Raw genomic sequence first — 15,615 nt, 5'->3', positions numbered from 1 at the left:
TTATCACCATGGAATGAGAGTGACCACGTTCCCTATACTAGTGCAGTGATCATTAAAAAAATATATGTATTTACAGACCATTTACATGGTTATTGAACTGCTTATTTTTTCAATTTTGCCATTTTCTGTAGGTATAGGTTGAAATTTTAGTATTTGAAAGCAATCTCACTAACTGTATTACCAACTTCAGGCTGAGAAAGGTCCTGTGAGCTGTGTGCTACAAAGGCACACAGAAGCTTCTGCTTGGAATGTTCCCTCTAAATGTTAGTAGTCTCTGTAAAGTGAACAGGTTGATTCCCCACCCATGAAACTTGATCTTGTTACTCCATAGTGAGTCTGCAATAAAATTTTTTCATGACCTCACCAGATGGAAATCCCGTTAAAAATTGAAGTTATGTGCCCTGTCTTAAATGTTAGTGAATTTCACAGGGAAGGCTTTCTGCCAGTGACTAATGAAAAGTGTCATGGAAACGTGACATTCTCATTTTGGCATTTAAGTATTAAAACTTAATATCTCAATAACATCCTTTTGAAAATTTGGCATAGATTATAGCACTATTGAAATGAAATAATGTGGTTAAATACCAGCCATTTTTATTATTTCTTCATCAGTGGCCCACTTTGTATGTGTAGTATAAATCCCTTTTTCTCTCCCCATTGTGTTGATCATGATCAGGTTACTACTGACATGGGTATGGAGCTGTAACTAAGAAAGGACCTATTTAGGCAAAGGAGGTTCACGTTACGGTATGTTGCTCCTCAGGATGATATGATAAAAATGTGTATGCAGAGACAGTCTGGGAAGAGAAAATAAATGGACATTGTTTTTGTTTCTAGGTAGCAGTACTGCGTGCATCGTGGTGCTGGACAGAACTAGCCACCGCTTACACACAGCAAACCTGGGTGATTCAGGCTTTCTGGTTGTCAGGGGTGGGGAAGTTGTGCACCGATCAGATGAGCAGCAGCATTACTTCAACACTCCATTCCAGCTCTCAATCGCACCCCCCGAAGCCGAGGGAGTTGTCTTGAGTGACAGGTAATCTCCCCTCTCTCACCAACAGGTTCCCTTCCATTCCCCTTAACTAGGCTGTTAGAGATGGGCATTTTCCATTCTCACGTGAGAAGAGAAGACACATTGAAGACCTTTTAGTCTGACATCGAAAGATATTCTGCTTGAACTTGATTTCCAGCCAAGTTGAATTCTGATAAACACCTAGTAATTTGACCTGACCGTGAAAATACTATTTCAAGCTTATAGAATATGAGTTTTTCATACCAAGACCACATGATACATACAGTTGTATTTTTTAAGTAGTGCTGGATAAATGAGTCATTGTTCATGTGTGCCGTGCCATATACAAGGTTTTGCATATGTTATTAGGGAAGAATTCAAATGGACATCTGCTTTATTTATCAGAATAACTTCCTGATTCTCAGAGCTGCCTATAATGTGCATCAAATGGAACTTTCAGTCCTTGCAGAACTTGTCAGGCAAAGTTAACTTGCAGGAAATGGACTTAAATGTGGTCTTGGGAATGTTCTCTGATGGTTCTCTTAGATGTGTGCTTTTTTTTTCTTCCAGCACCTTCTCAGTTCATTTTAAACTGTCAAGACCTTTCCAGGACAATCAGTACTTTTTTCAGTCAACTTTTATAGTTTACCTTTTCTCAGATCAGAGTACAGAGTAATACTAAGACAGTCTCAGATTTCACTGCCTTTAACAACCTTATAGGGTTTGACACAAACATTGTTGGCAGTTCATAAATGTGGTAAACTGGGTAATGAACCTGTTGTAAAAGTAGAAGCATCCTAGCAAACGCAGATTGTCTCTACTTAATAGTTCTTATTAGGCCAAACCTTAGGTCCAGACAAAGGTAAAAATGATGATTACTGCCATCTTTAACTAGAATGAGCATATTATATAAGTGCTCCATATTACCCATCGAAAGTCTATTGCTGACTCCTACAGAGAGGGAAGCATTTTTTTTTTTACTTTCAGAGTAAGGCAGATTACCATAATAGGAAGAAAATTTGATTATAGGCCCTTCTTCAGTTGGCTGTAGTAGCACATCGATATTAGTCACATTGGAGTGAGGCAAACTCAGAACCCCAAGACCTTGGTAAATGTCAAGTTAAGCTAACAGTTTTTGGAGAAACAGTGTTTTCAATTTTCCTTTATTTGATCCTTGTTGTTTTGGCTTCCCAGTGCTAGAGCGGCCCTGCGGTACCTCACCCACTATCTTTGGGACAGTTTGGTCAGGGCAGCACTTGGCCTGTCCTGCCAGTGAGGTGGAGGTTGCTTCCCCTGGAGCCCAGAGACAGTTTGCTAGCATGTGATTGCAGCTCGTGTTTCAGTGCAGTCAAAAGTTTCCAGCAGCACAGTATGTTCAATCAAAATGGGCAAAACTGCAGCTGGCGGAACACCAAGCTCATGGGTGGGAGTGTTGGGAGAAGAGGACGAACTGTCCAATGGCAGCGAGTCTCTCACAGGCAGCATAGCAAAAGACACTCCTGGGGAAAGAAAAACCTCAGCATAAAATAGAGCTTCAGTGCCAACCTGGTCATTAATCTAAACTTCTAGAGTCTGATTCACTTCCAAAGACTGAGCAAATGTGAAATGTCTTGTATTGTTTCTCTCTATTCCATGGAAGAAATCAACCTGGTTTCTACCAATTTACAGTCTGTTTTAGTGTCTTTTTTTTTTCTCTTGGCTGCTTGTTATCCTTTGTTATCAGTCTCTCTTATCTATAAAATATTATTTTAACCTTAACTTACAAATTTCCTTTAATAGCTGTTTTGACAACAGCTATTGTTGTTAAAGCAGCTATGTTATTGTATAAATGTATAAGTGAAAGCTAGTTTGTTCCTTGTCAGAAGCCCATTACAGAACTTTCAGGTGTGGTGCTGCTTTTCTCAGTCAACAGAAGACAAACTAGAAATTTTCTTAGTGTAAATCCCCAGCAGCCATGGGTAGGCTGTTTGTTTTTATGTTTTCCCTTTACAAATTTTATAATACATCACTTAAACAATTTAGTTTTTTTTTTTTTTTGGTGAGGCTTAAGGTGCTTTGGTTCTGGCCCCTGCCTTCTGGGTCAGTGTATGAATTTTTTCCTGGCTCTTGTTCCCTAATTACACATTAAGGCAGATTATCAGATACCTCACCTTTCCCTCACCTTGGAGGCCTGGAAGTGGCAGAGCTGGCCTTTCAAAATGGCTGAGAACCAGTCTCCAAGGGGGCCATGAACTCTTTGAATATATTATCTTCTCTTTTTCTTCCCACCTGGGCTTCTGTTTTCTTCATGTAAGTCTCCCCTCTATCTTTTTAAAAAAGTTTTACACGGATGTAATGAAAAATCTACCACCTGTCCTCAGAGGCAGCCCGTTACGTTTCTTTGAATCCTACCGGATTTATTCTCTCCATATAGAAGCGCCTGTATAATATAGATCTTTCTTTCTCACACACACACTACCTTGTTCTTTTCATTAACAATATTGAGTCTTTACCCAAATTGGAGGGTTAGTTACTGTGATTCTTCATTCATTAACTATTTCTTGAAGATGTATTGTGTGCCAGGAGCCCTTATAAATAAGTAACCTGTGCTTGATGGGAACTTTGTAAGCCCTGAGAGAGACAGTCTTTACTCTGCCAGAGTAAGGGTGATTTATTAATATTGATTTGGTGTTACAAATAATACACCAGTAATTACTAGTATTATAGTAAGAAATACCATTGTAGATATTTCACATGAATTAATTCTTATAGGACTTGCATGGGCTCCTCCACAGTGCTCATTTATTCCACTAGAACACAGCCTCCAAATTTAAGCCTGCAGGGAAACTGATGAGTGGAAAGTGAGTAAGAGAGGATGGAATTTGGCACTAAAGAATCAGGAAACAAAGACTCATTTCCACTAGGATTCTAGAGGCATTTTAGTGTCTGACTCAGAAAAGAACCCTTCTGCCTTTTAAAGCACATGTGACTAATCATCAAACTCAGTTTTACTTGATAGTTTTTGTTAAGCTTTTGAAAGATTTATATCAGTTTTCAGTTAATTTTTTTCAAGGTTAGGGATTTCAGAATAGTGGTTTTTACTATTGACTGCTACTATAAATTAGTTTTCCTTAAAGCCTTGTTATATTCTAGCATCGTCCCCATTGGAAACTTTTAACAGTATCTCTAAAGGGCTCTGCTAACTTTGCCCCCACCCTGTCCTTGTTACAGCCCAGACGCTGCTGATAGCACATCTTTTGATGTCCAGTTAGGGGACATTATCCTGACAGCGACAGATGGACTCTTTGACAACATGCCTGACTATATGATCCTTCAGGAGCTAAAAAAGTTAAAGGTAATTAACTCAAAGGTGGGCCTTTAGAAACAGTGACCGTCCCTGGGCAGCCGAGGTTTTTTTATTAATTCAGTTGCATAAGCTCTTTTTGTAGTTTTGGAAAGGACTACTTTGTGAATTTAGGAAAATGAAAATGGTTCTGATCTTGTTCTAAACAATTGTAGACAGAAATATTCACAGTTGGAAAACCTGAGGAAAAAAGAGGCTTCTCATCCAAGCCTCTCTTTAGTAGGGTGATAAAGGTAGGAAAAACTCCAATGAGAGATTTCTTGTTTGTGTTTTTAATTGTATTTTAATGGTATTTAATGGTGTTGGTTGCTGGTTATCTTTTTCATTTTTCAGTCCCGTAACAAACCCAGCAGGTGTTGAGGCTGGGAAAGATAGGAAACCATCATACCAGAGCCAGCCAAGGGTAGCAGGCAGCCAGGGGCCTTGGTGTGATCTGAGCTGTCACCAGTAACGAAACCGGTCAGACTTGGCCCGTACAGTGAGTGGAAGGAAGTGAAAGCCAGTCTGCATATTCTGCTGGCTTTGTGAAGTACTGACTTGGGGGGATTGATCTTTTCTCATGTTTTTACTACTAACCAGTATGACCTTGAGTTTTCTAAACTTTCTTAGCAGTGTTTTTCTCACCTGTAAAATAGGGGTGGGATGGTTCAAAGACCCTGTTTTGTAGGGCCGTGGTGAGGATGAACCAAGACCATGCACTAGAAATCCTTAACACCATGCTTTGTCTGTGGAGCTTAGGAAAGGCCAGGTGCTGACACTTGCTGGCACTGTGCCACGTATGTAACAGAAGGAGAGGCAGAAATGACACATTCCCTGACCTTATGGGGCTTACATTCTAGTGGAGGAAGACAGAGAATACAGAGAAAGAAAGAATAGAAATAGTGTTGTTGCTAAATAAAAAGAAAAATAAAGCATGGAGAAGAAACAGAGAATAGAGAGGGCTTTTCAGTGGGGCATCTGGCAGCATTTACTTGGAGAGCAAGCACACTAAGCTTGGCCAGGCGTGCGTTCCCAAGCAGGGAGAATTTCAAGGTCATCCTAAAATGCTATCAAAATCCGCCCCTTCAATCCCATCCCATTTTAGCAAGAATGCCTTAAGAATTTCAAGGGGGGCGGGGGAGATACGAAAATTCAAACTTCAGGACCCAAGGCCATCCTCACAAAGAACTTTCTCATTGACGTCCTATGCAGGCAGCACTGGTGATCTCGTTCATTTTAGTCGAGGTATTATGTTCCACTGTCTTCTCTAACTGAAATAAAACTTAAATGATGGAAACTATGATTAGATAAATATTACTGTCTTAAAAAGTGATGTTTGCAAGTGATGTTTACTTACGTGTAGAAATCATGTGAGGCATTTTGGTAAAAATATCTCCCTCATATTTTTGTATTAGAATTCAAATTATGAGAGTATACAACAGACAGCAAGAAGCATTGCTGAGCAAGCTCATGAGCTGGCCTATGACCCAAATTATATGTCACCTTTTGCACAGTTTGCATGTGACAACGGATTGAATGTGAGAGGTAAGCATTCTTTGGGACCTTCGTAAGGACTAATTGGGGACTTAGGGGATGGGAGCATTCTGGGCTGTGTGTGAGGCCGGCTGCTGTACTGGGGTGAGACTGCTCAGGGGTCCTCCCCCAGCTGTGAGCTGGTGACTCTGAACAAGGTCAGCAGGCCCGATCACTGGAGGACAGCAAGTGCATGTGTTCCCTACAGAGGTGCCCTTCAGAACTGCACTTCATTGGCTGCAGGGGCAGGTGGAACCTGAAGCCCTTTATCGCCGCCAATGCTCTGCTTGGACCCGAGCCCAGAAAACCTCCGAGTTCTGCCTGGAGGGCCTGGACATTGCTAATGGTTTAAACATTCTGCCCTTCACAAGTCTGACATTTCACTTCTCCCTTCCTCTGGCTTTGTGGGACTCATTCACAGTATTTGCCTACCAAATTGCTATAGCGAGTTTTTTGTTTTTTATTAATTTTTATTAATTGTAATTAATTGCTTTACAGTGTTGTGTTAGTTTCTGTCGTACAGGAAAGTGAATCAGCCGTATGTCCCCTTTTTTGGATTTCCTTCCTATTTAGGTCACCACAGAGCGCTGAGTAGAGTTCCCCTGTGCTGTGCAGTAGGTTCTCATTAGTTATCTGTTTTATGCATAGCAGTGTGTATATGTCAGTCCTAGTCTCCCAATTCATCCCACCTGCCTCTATAGGATGTTTTGAAAAGGGAAGACTCTCCTTGCCTAGAGTCTTCCTACCTACTGAGCAATGTGTAACTTTGGGAGCGGGCCAATAGCTCAGCTTTGAGCTTGGATAACATGTTGGTGCAATCATATTAGCACTTGTAGAGTTGGTCAGTTTCTTGCAGGTATAATATTAGGACACGTAAAGCATTTCTTAGCTGTCTGGGAAATATTAAATAGGAAAAAAGCACATGCCATAGCTGTTTGCCAGATTAGACTACAAGACTATCAACTAGTTTCAAAACATTGGATCTGTTTGTCCAAATTAGGATTACAGGGGGTGGAACATAGATCTTTCCTGTCAGGCAGAATCAATCTTAGTAACATTTTGTCTTTATTGTGATTGCTATACAGAGCATGTGGTGGTGGCCATTTTAACAAAGCTCCTATTGTAAAGGAGCAGAGAGGATTTTTTTTTAAAGGTTCAATTAAATTAGATGTAATTTCTTGGTGTGTTTTAACTATTTTATCGATTTTTCCCCCTTTTTTTCTACTAGAGTATATTGACAAACCTATTTTTTTCCTAGTACTTACTTATTTCGGCTTATATTTTTTCTTGATTTTTCCTTTTAGAATGTATGAATACATTTTCATTTTCATTGTAGGTGGAAAGCCAGATGACATCACCGTCCTTCTCTCAATAGTGGCTGAGTATACAGACTGACTCGCCTAGGTGTCGGCTCCCGCCTCCCCTTCATCATCCCAGATTCTGCCCTGCCGTGTGTGCTGATCCTGCTGGCAGGACCACGTCTCTTTGCCACTGATCTCAATGGCCAGTGATGTAAACCTTTTTTGCCTGTCTCTTTGAGATCCTTGTTGAGAACCACTACTGTCATTCTACTGCTCATATCTGCCAGCAACATTTGAAGAAAATCAAGATCTGAAGATTGGCCTTCACATTGTCCTTTCCATGATGGGATGGATGTTTTCAAAGCCAAAATGACTATTACTTTTTGAAAACGGTTGAAGTATTGAAAATGAGTAATATTGGTAAAGTGAATTCAAAATTACAGTGTGTAAAAGGGATTTTAAAAGTCTGACACAAATTGTATGTTATGATACATCTACTAGAAACATACTCATCAAACGATGCGTTACACGTGTACTATACAGTCTGTGTTATGATCGAGTGTGGCTTTATGTTTTCATTATAAACTCCTATTTTTCAGGGGCTTATAATTTTGCTCTAAAACATTGCTCTGGATTATAAAATCTTGATCCTGGGAGCTTTTTTTTTTTTTTTGCAGGTTGGAAAGAAATTCAGTTTAGTTCTATGGATGCAAATGTTTCATGGTTTTTAAAAGATGCTTAATTGTGCTCCTGTGATGAAAGTTTCAGCATTTTAGTGCATATCACAGGCTGGTGGCTTATCTGCAGGAGGGGTTGGGGAGACTCCTTACCAGAATTTTTTAATGGAATATTATTCAAGGTTATAAAATTCCTCAAGGCCTAGGTATTTAATGTTGCAGCTGAAATTCCTCCCAGCTGTCTGGTATGATTCCCCCATGTGAGAGCTCTAGGCCCACAGGCCTGAAGGGTTGAGAATGGACAGCTCTAACTTTGAATTTTGTTGGCCTATCAGGTCATGCTACCCCTCATGTCTTAGACCTCTTGTTAGTAGCCTTGCTTTCTGTAGAGCATGTACCAAATCCAGGGAGTCCATGTGAAAGCACCATGGGAGTGGCACAAGAGTCCACGAGGAAGATGTCTAGTGATGACCTGACATTTGCATTTGCCCTCCACAGAAATTTAGGGGTTTCCAAATCAAGCTTAATGTTTACAGTTTCCAAATAGCCATCTTGCAGTGTATAGTTTTCCTATAAAATTACCCCATGTTCAGTTTTTCCATTATCTGCAAGCTCAAAGTTATTTTTAAGGTTTGTGTACAAGTCGACTGCTGTAAAGATACATATTTTGGGGTCAGTTTTTTCCTTCATTAACTTGGTGGTAGAAAAATATATATACTTAGAAATCCTTAAATTAAAGCCATGTTTTATATATAAGTCAGGTAACATTGGTGTATAGATAAGAATGCAATTAAACCTGATGAGAATCTACTTGAGGAGAACATAGAAAGTGTCTTTCTCTAAAGGAGATACTTACTCCCTGGTTTATTGCATTAAAACTTATGTTTGAGGTTACCTCAACTTGTTTTAAAAAGATTTTGTTTTGTGAATTTGTACTGTATATTTGAGTAACTGTCAAGCTTGTTTTATTTAAAATTGTTTAACATGTACCATGTACATGTCATTACTATATTTCAATGCATCATGCTTGTAACAGGCATTTCATTTATAATAAGAATGAGTTATTCATTTGTAAGCCGTTCAGTAATTTATCTACTATTCCTAAATTGGCATAATGTTTAGATACCTATTTTGAATCACCTTTAATTACTTGTCAGAATGCCTTAACTACCCTAACTTGACAAAACACAATTTGGTAAAGGAGATCGGGGGGGTGGGGTAGGGAGTGGAGAGAGACTGTTCAAATAATGAGAACCCATCGTGCTGTGATAATACACAGACGAGTGAGTGGCAAGTGGCAGGGTATTTATTTTGCACAAACTATTTGCAGTCTTTCTGTATTTAAAAAGTGAGGAAAGTTGCATCCAGAAAGGTTTTGTTGGAAGGAATACATTTACACTTGGACTGACAACTTCAGTTGTTCAGAAGTTGACAACTTCTTTTGTTGGGTTTTTAATTATTTCTGGTCAGAGGCATGGAGCCTTATGATCCAGGTATATTTTGTATTAATTTTCCATTGCATACATTTAATTCCTGGTAAGAGCAGTGCTGGTCAAGTCACTGGCTTTTCTCTGCACTCATCTAAACTCATCAAACACTGTCTTCATAAAGGTAGATTGATGGTATTTTACACAACTCATTTAATCAACTTAGTATTTTTTGAGAAATGATCGTTAGAAATTGACGACGTGTTTCAGTGATGTTGAAAACAGTGGGACAAGAATTGAGTTTCACAGGGGAATTGACTTTGGACCTGGCCTGTAGATTAGGGACGCAAAATATTTTCTGTTTTTCCCCCCTGCCCTTTTTGTGTTATGCACTTAATTTTATGACTTTGGGGGTCTATTGGAGTGCTGTTTAACAACTCTCCTACTCTCAATGGTCAGAGGCTGTGTAGGTACCCATACTGGAATTTTCCAGGCCACAGGACCCAAGTCTGTGGGGTGTGCCTGACATGTACCACTTGGTGGGTCTAATTCTAAACTTGATGTGTTAATTGTACTTTAAATCAAGCAGTATAAACACACACATTTGCCTCGTGTAGTGGACTTTTATAACAAAAGAGAATCTGGATTTCTAATTTACAAATGGCAAATTATTTATCCCTCTCTGGATGCACCAAAGACCAGTAAAGTTTATAGCTTTTCCATCTATATTTATAAAGCAATACTGTATTATAAAAGTCAATATTTTTATCACATGCTTGAAATTTTTATTTTGTTCTGTTTTAAAGTGTGCACTCTAAACATATCAGAACCTTATTTCTTCCTGTGAACTTAGGCTGCCTGCGCACAAAAAAAAAAAAAAAATTACCAAATGGATATGCAGTAGAGTCCATAGACTCTTAAAACTGAAAGAAGAAATGAGGTTGGGAGAACAAGTTCTTTGTCCTGAATTACTGTACTGGCTTGACATGGTTGATGGGTACTAAATCACAAAAGAATCCATTCCAGTTGTGCATGTCTGAGGGTTGGGCTGTGACTAGATTTAGAAAATAGACTTCAAGCTTTGCATGGTGGGCAGGTATCTTACCCCATCAGTTGCATTTGTTCTGGGTAGAACAGTGGCCTTCAGTACCACCAACGTACCACATCAAGTAACAAGGCAGGAATTGTGGGAATTCACTGAGTCAGTTTTGAGCATTTTGGAGATTGTAAACAAGATTGGCTAGAACTGTAAATGTTTGTACTTTTGATTAAGTTCATGGTTCCTTGTCACCTTATACCAGCTATCTTTGGTAGAAGCTACAGCATCCAATTTTCCTGGAAACTATCACATTTGTGCATTTAACAAATTTTGCAATAGCAAAAAACCCAAAATCTGCTTATAAAACAACATTTGGAACAGAAAACATTTGGATTCCACTTGTTAAAAAAAAATTATTTGCAAAATTGGTCTTCTTAGTTAAAAATCAGCAGTTGTCCATGTCAAAATTTTAACTGTAAGCAGGTAGTTTATGGCAAAGATGGCTAAACAATGAAGCAAGTTTGAATTTGTGTATGCTAATAAGCTGCTTTTTTCTGTTGAGACTATCATTATTTGTCTTATTACCCAAGAGGCAATGACCTGAATTGGATGTCTGAAGTATAACTTATGCAGGAATAGTTGTGTAAATACATTTAAATAAACTGTAAAAATATTTAATAAATATAGTATTTATACTAATCTGTGTACTCCATTTAATTTGAGTAGTAACAAGACACTGTCCTTGACATTGAGTTTGTTGGTCTCTATCAAGTCCTCATTTCTAAGCGTCTCAGTCTAGCAGTGACTCCATACTTTGTGGCTATCATTTCTGTCTTTCACTAGTTTATCGCTAAAGCTCTTTTTCACCAGCTGATTTACTACATCAGTTTCAGTTCAGTCACTCAATCATGTCCGACTCTTTGTGACCCCATGAACTGCAGCACGCCAGGCCTCCCTGTCCGTCACCAACTCTCGGAGTTCACTCAGACTCATGTCCATCGAGTCAGTGATGCCATCCAGCCATTTCATCCTCTGTCGTCCCCTTCTTCTCCTGCCCCCAATCCCTCCCAGCATCAGAGTCTTTTCCAGTCTTTTCGCATGAGGTGGCCAAAGTACTGGAGTTTCAGCTTCAGCATCATTCCTTCCAAAGAAATCCCAGGGCTGATCTCCTTCTGAATGGACTGGTTGGGTGTCCTTGCAGTCCAAGGGACTCTCAAGAGGCTTCTCCAACACCACAGTTCAAAAGCATCAATTCTTTGGTGCTCAGCTTTCTTCACAGTCCAAGTCTCATCCATACATGACCACTGGAAAAACCATAGCCTTGACTAGATGGACCTTTGTTGGCAAAGTAATGTCTCTGCTTTTGAATATGCTATCTAGGTTGGTCATAAGTTTCCTTCCAAGGAGTAAGCGTCTTTTAATTTCATGGCTGTAGCTGTTCTCCCAGCTGGGGAAATTTTAGCATCTTTTAAATGATATGTGAGGTCACACACAAATCTGGTGTCATTTAAATTTAGCATTCTGTATCCAAATTCTAAAATCCAAACTATATACAACTTGACAGTGTAACTATCTTACAGACCAGTGCTGAATCTAGGTGATCACTGATGATGGTGCCTTCACAGGCTAAACCACCCTGGCCCATTTCAGTGAGTGAATCAGAAACTTCATCCTCAGTGAGGAGACATACACTTATTCTTGGGTATAATATCCTCTGGGTAGTCATATGCATTTGTTAGGAATATGTGTAATTCATTGCTAATCATCAGTGTAAACAAAAGATACATAAATCTTTAGCCTACAGTGTGGAATTATGTGGGCATTGCTGATTTCCACAAAAAGCTTGGTGAAAGCCCATTTTCATTCACTGAGGAACATTTCGGGATGAACTTGAGTTTTTATTAGGTTATTGTGGGTAGTTCTGACTCATCACCAAGCTAGACCCATTCTGGTTTTAGTCAGAACTCTGTTCACAGTTCTAAAGTTTACTAATCCACTCAGCCACCTTTGTTTAGTTAATCCTCACAAAATCTAAAGCACAATTGCTTGCCAGTTAATATTTCCTTGTGATTTGATGGTTTCACAGACTTAACAATAAGGTGTTACAGAAGTCGTTTGTCAGGTTATAACTGACTAGAAACAGGTTTAGGGGAGGGAGAGGCATGCATCATAAGATGTTACATAACAATGTTATTGTGTCAGATTGTTTAGCTTGTGCAGGTAAGAAGCTAATTCTTAAAGAGGCAAAGAACAGAGACATTAATCTTCCCCCTCATTCCACTCCAGACCCAGGCTCTCTTGGCAGTGGAGGCTGCTGTTCTATGTCAGCTAATACAGAAATAATTTTTTGGCATCCCTTCCATTCTTTTCTGCATCACACTGCAAAATTTTTAAGTCACATTATTTAACTTAAATTCTTAATATAAGCAATGGAGAAAAAGTTGGGTTTTTTGCCTTTTATTTATTTTAATTTTTGTAATGTTGGGTTGGTTTCTGCCATAAAACAATGTGAATCAGCCATAATCATACATCCCCTCCCTCTGGGGCTCCCTCATCCAGTCCCTCCAGGCCATCACAGAGCGCAAGACTGGGCTCCTGTGCTTGCTGTACAGCAACGTCTCATCAGCGATCCATCTTACACCTGATGGTGCTACATGTTGATGCTGCTTTCTCCATTCACCTCACTCTTCTTCCCCTGCTGTGTCAAAGTTATGATCTTACATGAGAAAAGACTGCAGGACGTTTTCATCTGTCAGAAAGCATCAAAACTCAAATACTTGCAATCAAATACAAAAGATACCTGAACTTTACAAGCCATTCTGATGCACTTGAAATGGCTGCTACAGGAAGTTTAAATAACTATAAAACTGCAAAGAAAATGCTAAAAACTATTGTAAATAAACAATACATTGAAGAATTCTTTTTTTTTTTGGCCACGCCATGCAGCTTGTTGAATCTTAGGTCCCAGAGACGGAATCTGTGATCTAATCAGAGATCAAACGCTTGCCCCTTGAATGGAAACTCAGAGTCCTAACCACTGGACTGCCAGGGAATTCCCTGAACTGAAGAAAATTCTAATGAGCTTTTTCCCTACACAAAAAACTTTTCTGCCTCCCACATAGCATAATGGATTTAAAGCAAGTTACATTTATTGACAAGCAGTTATTTCTAGATATGGTGGTTGTACAAGATGATGTGTAGATAACCAGTAGCCCATTCTCCAGGAAGCCCAAGACAGTATCTTCACAGATTTAAATGTGAAAATGTGTTTGTGGTACAAGTGAACCAGTAAATTGACGGGGCGGGTGAGCTCAGCCATCACTGTTAGAATGTGGAGAAACTGCCATTATTCATGTCTTCTTCACTGCCACTTGCTGTTGCCAGACTCTGGAAAGGGAGGCTGAAAGGTTCTTGTTGGTCAGAAGAAGCTGCTCCAAAGAACATGCAGGAGAACTGTGGGGGGTGGGGGGGAGAATAACTGTTGTTTATTCAAAGCAAGTTAGTGCTTATCAAATGCCCCTTTTCAGAAACTCAGCCACTGTGGTCTCACATTAGCTGATGGTTCATGAGATACCCAGAACCTTCATGAGTGGCCCAAAACATCCTAAAGTAAAACCCTTCCCTGGACTCCAGAGGCACACAGTTTGGGATCAGGGATCTGCTTTGGACTACCCTGCCCGAGCCACTGAAACCAACACCAGGGCTGTGGGGGACAGATGGAGACTGCTGGCTATCTTCCTCCACTTCACCCATCCTCTCCCCTTTCCCTCTTGCTGTGACAGAAGCTACTCCTGACCAGAGTCAGTCCTTCCCTCCCTGTCTCTGACTCCCAGCCTCTCCCATGCCTCCCCTCTACTGGATAGGAATATCAGCATTTTAAAATAATCAGATGTCTCATTAAAATATATAGCCTCATCCACATCCTCCCTCCAACTTAATTTCTGCTGTGGAACTGTCTACAGGTGCTTTCTCTATTTTCTCATTCTACTCTTAGGTCCTACCTAAAAAAGCTCCTGACCCTCATACAGAAATTGTCCTTATAATGGTCACCAAAAATTGCCAGATTCCCTAAACTAATGGCCATTTCAGTCTCCACCCCACTAGATACTCACTCTGACACTTTCTTCTCATACCTTCCCCATGCTATGTTCTTCTGGTTGCTCTTTTCAGTTGGCTTGCCTTTTATTATTATTAAATTTATCTTTAAATGAAACAAAGATGAATGTTTACCCTCTTCTACCCACACTTTGAATCAGGGTTTCTCAACCTTAGCAGTGCTGACATTGGAGGACTTAAGTTTCTTTGCTGTGCGGGCTGTCCTGCTCCTGGGACGACACGGAGCAGCACCCCTGGCCTCTACCCGAGATGCCAGTGGCAGCCCGCTTTCCTGAACTGTGACATCCGGAAGTGTCTGCAGACATTGATGACTCTGTGTCCCCTGGCTGTGGTTAAGAGCCACTGCTCTAAGTGGTGGCAGTCTTCACTGCCATACCCTCTCTCTAGAACTCACATTCACACTGCTGGCAGAAATTACTGTGTATATGCCAGGGAGTCTCACAGTTAGAATTTGAGCTTCCTATATCCTACTTGATTTCTGCAACTTACATGCAAAATAGAATTCATGATCTTAGCACTGAACCTGTTTCTCCAACCTTGATACCTCCCTTTCCCTTAAGCTCCATGACCGATCCATCACAAAGTCCTGCTGTTTTATTTCTTCAATTAGCTGTTTACTTTGGCTACTTCTCTCCATTTGCTACTGAATCACCATCTTTCAGACACAACTGAGTTTCCAGTCTTGCTTCACTGCACTGTGGGCAGCTTTCCCTGTTAAAACCCTTCAAATACTTTCAATGCCACAGTACCTGATATGGCCATTTACACCCAACATGAGTTGGAACTCACTCACTGCTCCAGTTTCATTCACCCTGTGCCATTGTTTCCCCCGTCTATCTGCCCTCTGGCCGCACTGGTCTTCCTCCAGGTCCTTAAAACTACCACACTCCCTCCATGACAGGGGCCTTTGCACATGCCACATCCACTCAGCTTCCCCCTACTATCTTATCCTTTCCAGCTCAGCTCCAAACACCAGTTTCAAAGACTTTCTGACCTCCTGGATTAGGTCAGCTCACACTTTAAATCCTCTCAAAGCACCCTGAACTTTCCCTTTATCACAGGTTAGTTTTTTTAAATGATCATATGTTTAGTCATATGATTATTTGTTTAATGTCTACCTCCCCACCCCTCCATCCCCAGTCTATAATCAAGTGTAGGAACCTTTCTTGTTTATTTTGCACACCATTG

General features: G+C 40.2%; 2 protein-coding genes across 5 annotated transcripts in view; one reads left to right on the top strand and one right to left on the bottom strand.

The window, feature by feature from the left end:
• The window catches only part of PPTC7 (protein phosphatase targeting COQ7), a 41,516-nt gene extending 34,254 nt beyond the window's left edge, over positions 1 to 7,262 (top strand). The window contains exons 3-6 of the mRNA NM_001192610.1: positions 838 to 1,036; positions 4,223 to 4,346; positions 5,750 to 5,879; positions 7,204 to 7,262. Coding sequence (NP_001179539.1) covers positions 838 to 1,036; positions 4,223 to 4,346; positions 5,750 to 5,879; positions 7,204 to 7,262 — 512 coding nt within the window. The remainder of the gene's footprint in view (positions 1 to 837; positions 1,037 to 4,222; positions 4,347 to 5,749; positions 5,880 to 7,203) is intronic.
• A 5,490-nt stretch (positions 7,263 to 12,752) lies between these two features.
• Positions 12,753 to 15,615, bottom strand: part of RAD9B (RAD9 checkpoint clamp component B) — a 28,933-nt gene continuing 26,070 nt past the window's right edge. For 2 of the 4 annotated variants that reach the window (XM_005217926.5, XM_010813978.4), the window contains exon 11: positions 12,753 to 13,764. In XM_005217926.5, coding sequence (XP_005217983.1) covers positions 13,636 to 13,764 — 129 coding nt within the window. In that variant the 3' untranslated portion in view covers positions 12,753 to 13,635. 4 annotated transcript variants of the gene reach the window in all.

This window comes from Bos taurus, chromosome 17 (genome assembly GCF_002263795.3).
Source record: "Bos taurus isolate L1 Dominette 01449 registration number 42190680 breed Hereford chromosome 17, ARS-UCD2.0, whole genome shotgun sequence".
In the NCBI taxonomy this organism is placed as follows: Eukaryota; Metazoa; Chordata; class Mammalia; order Artiodactyla; family Bovidae; genus Bos; species Bos taurus.
This window is presented reverse-complemented; position numbering and strand designations above follow the sequence as displayed.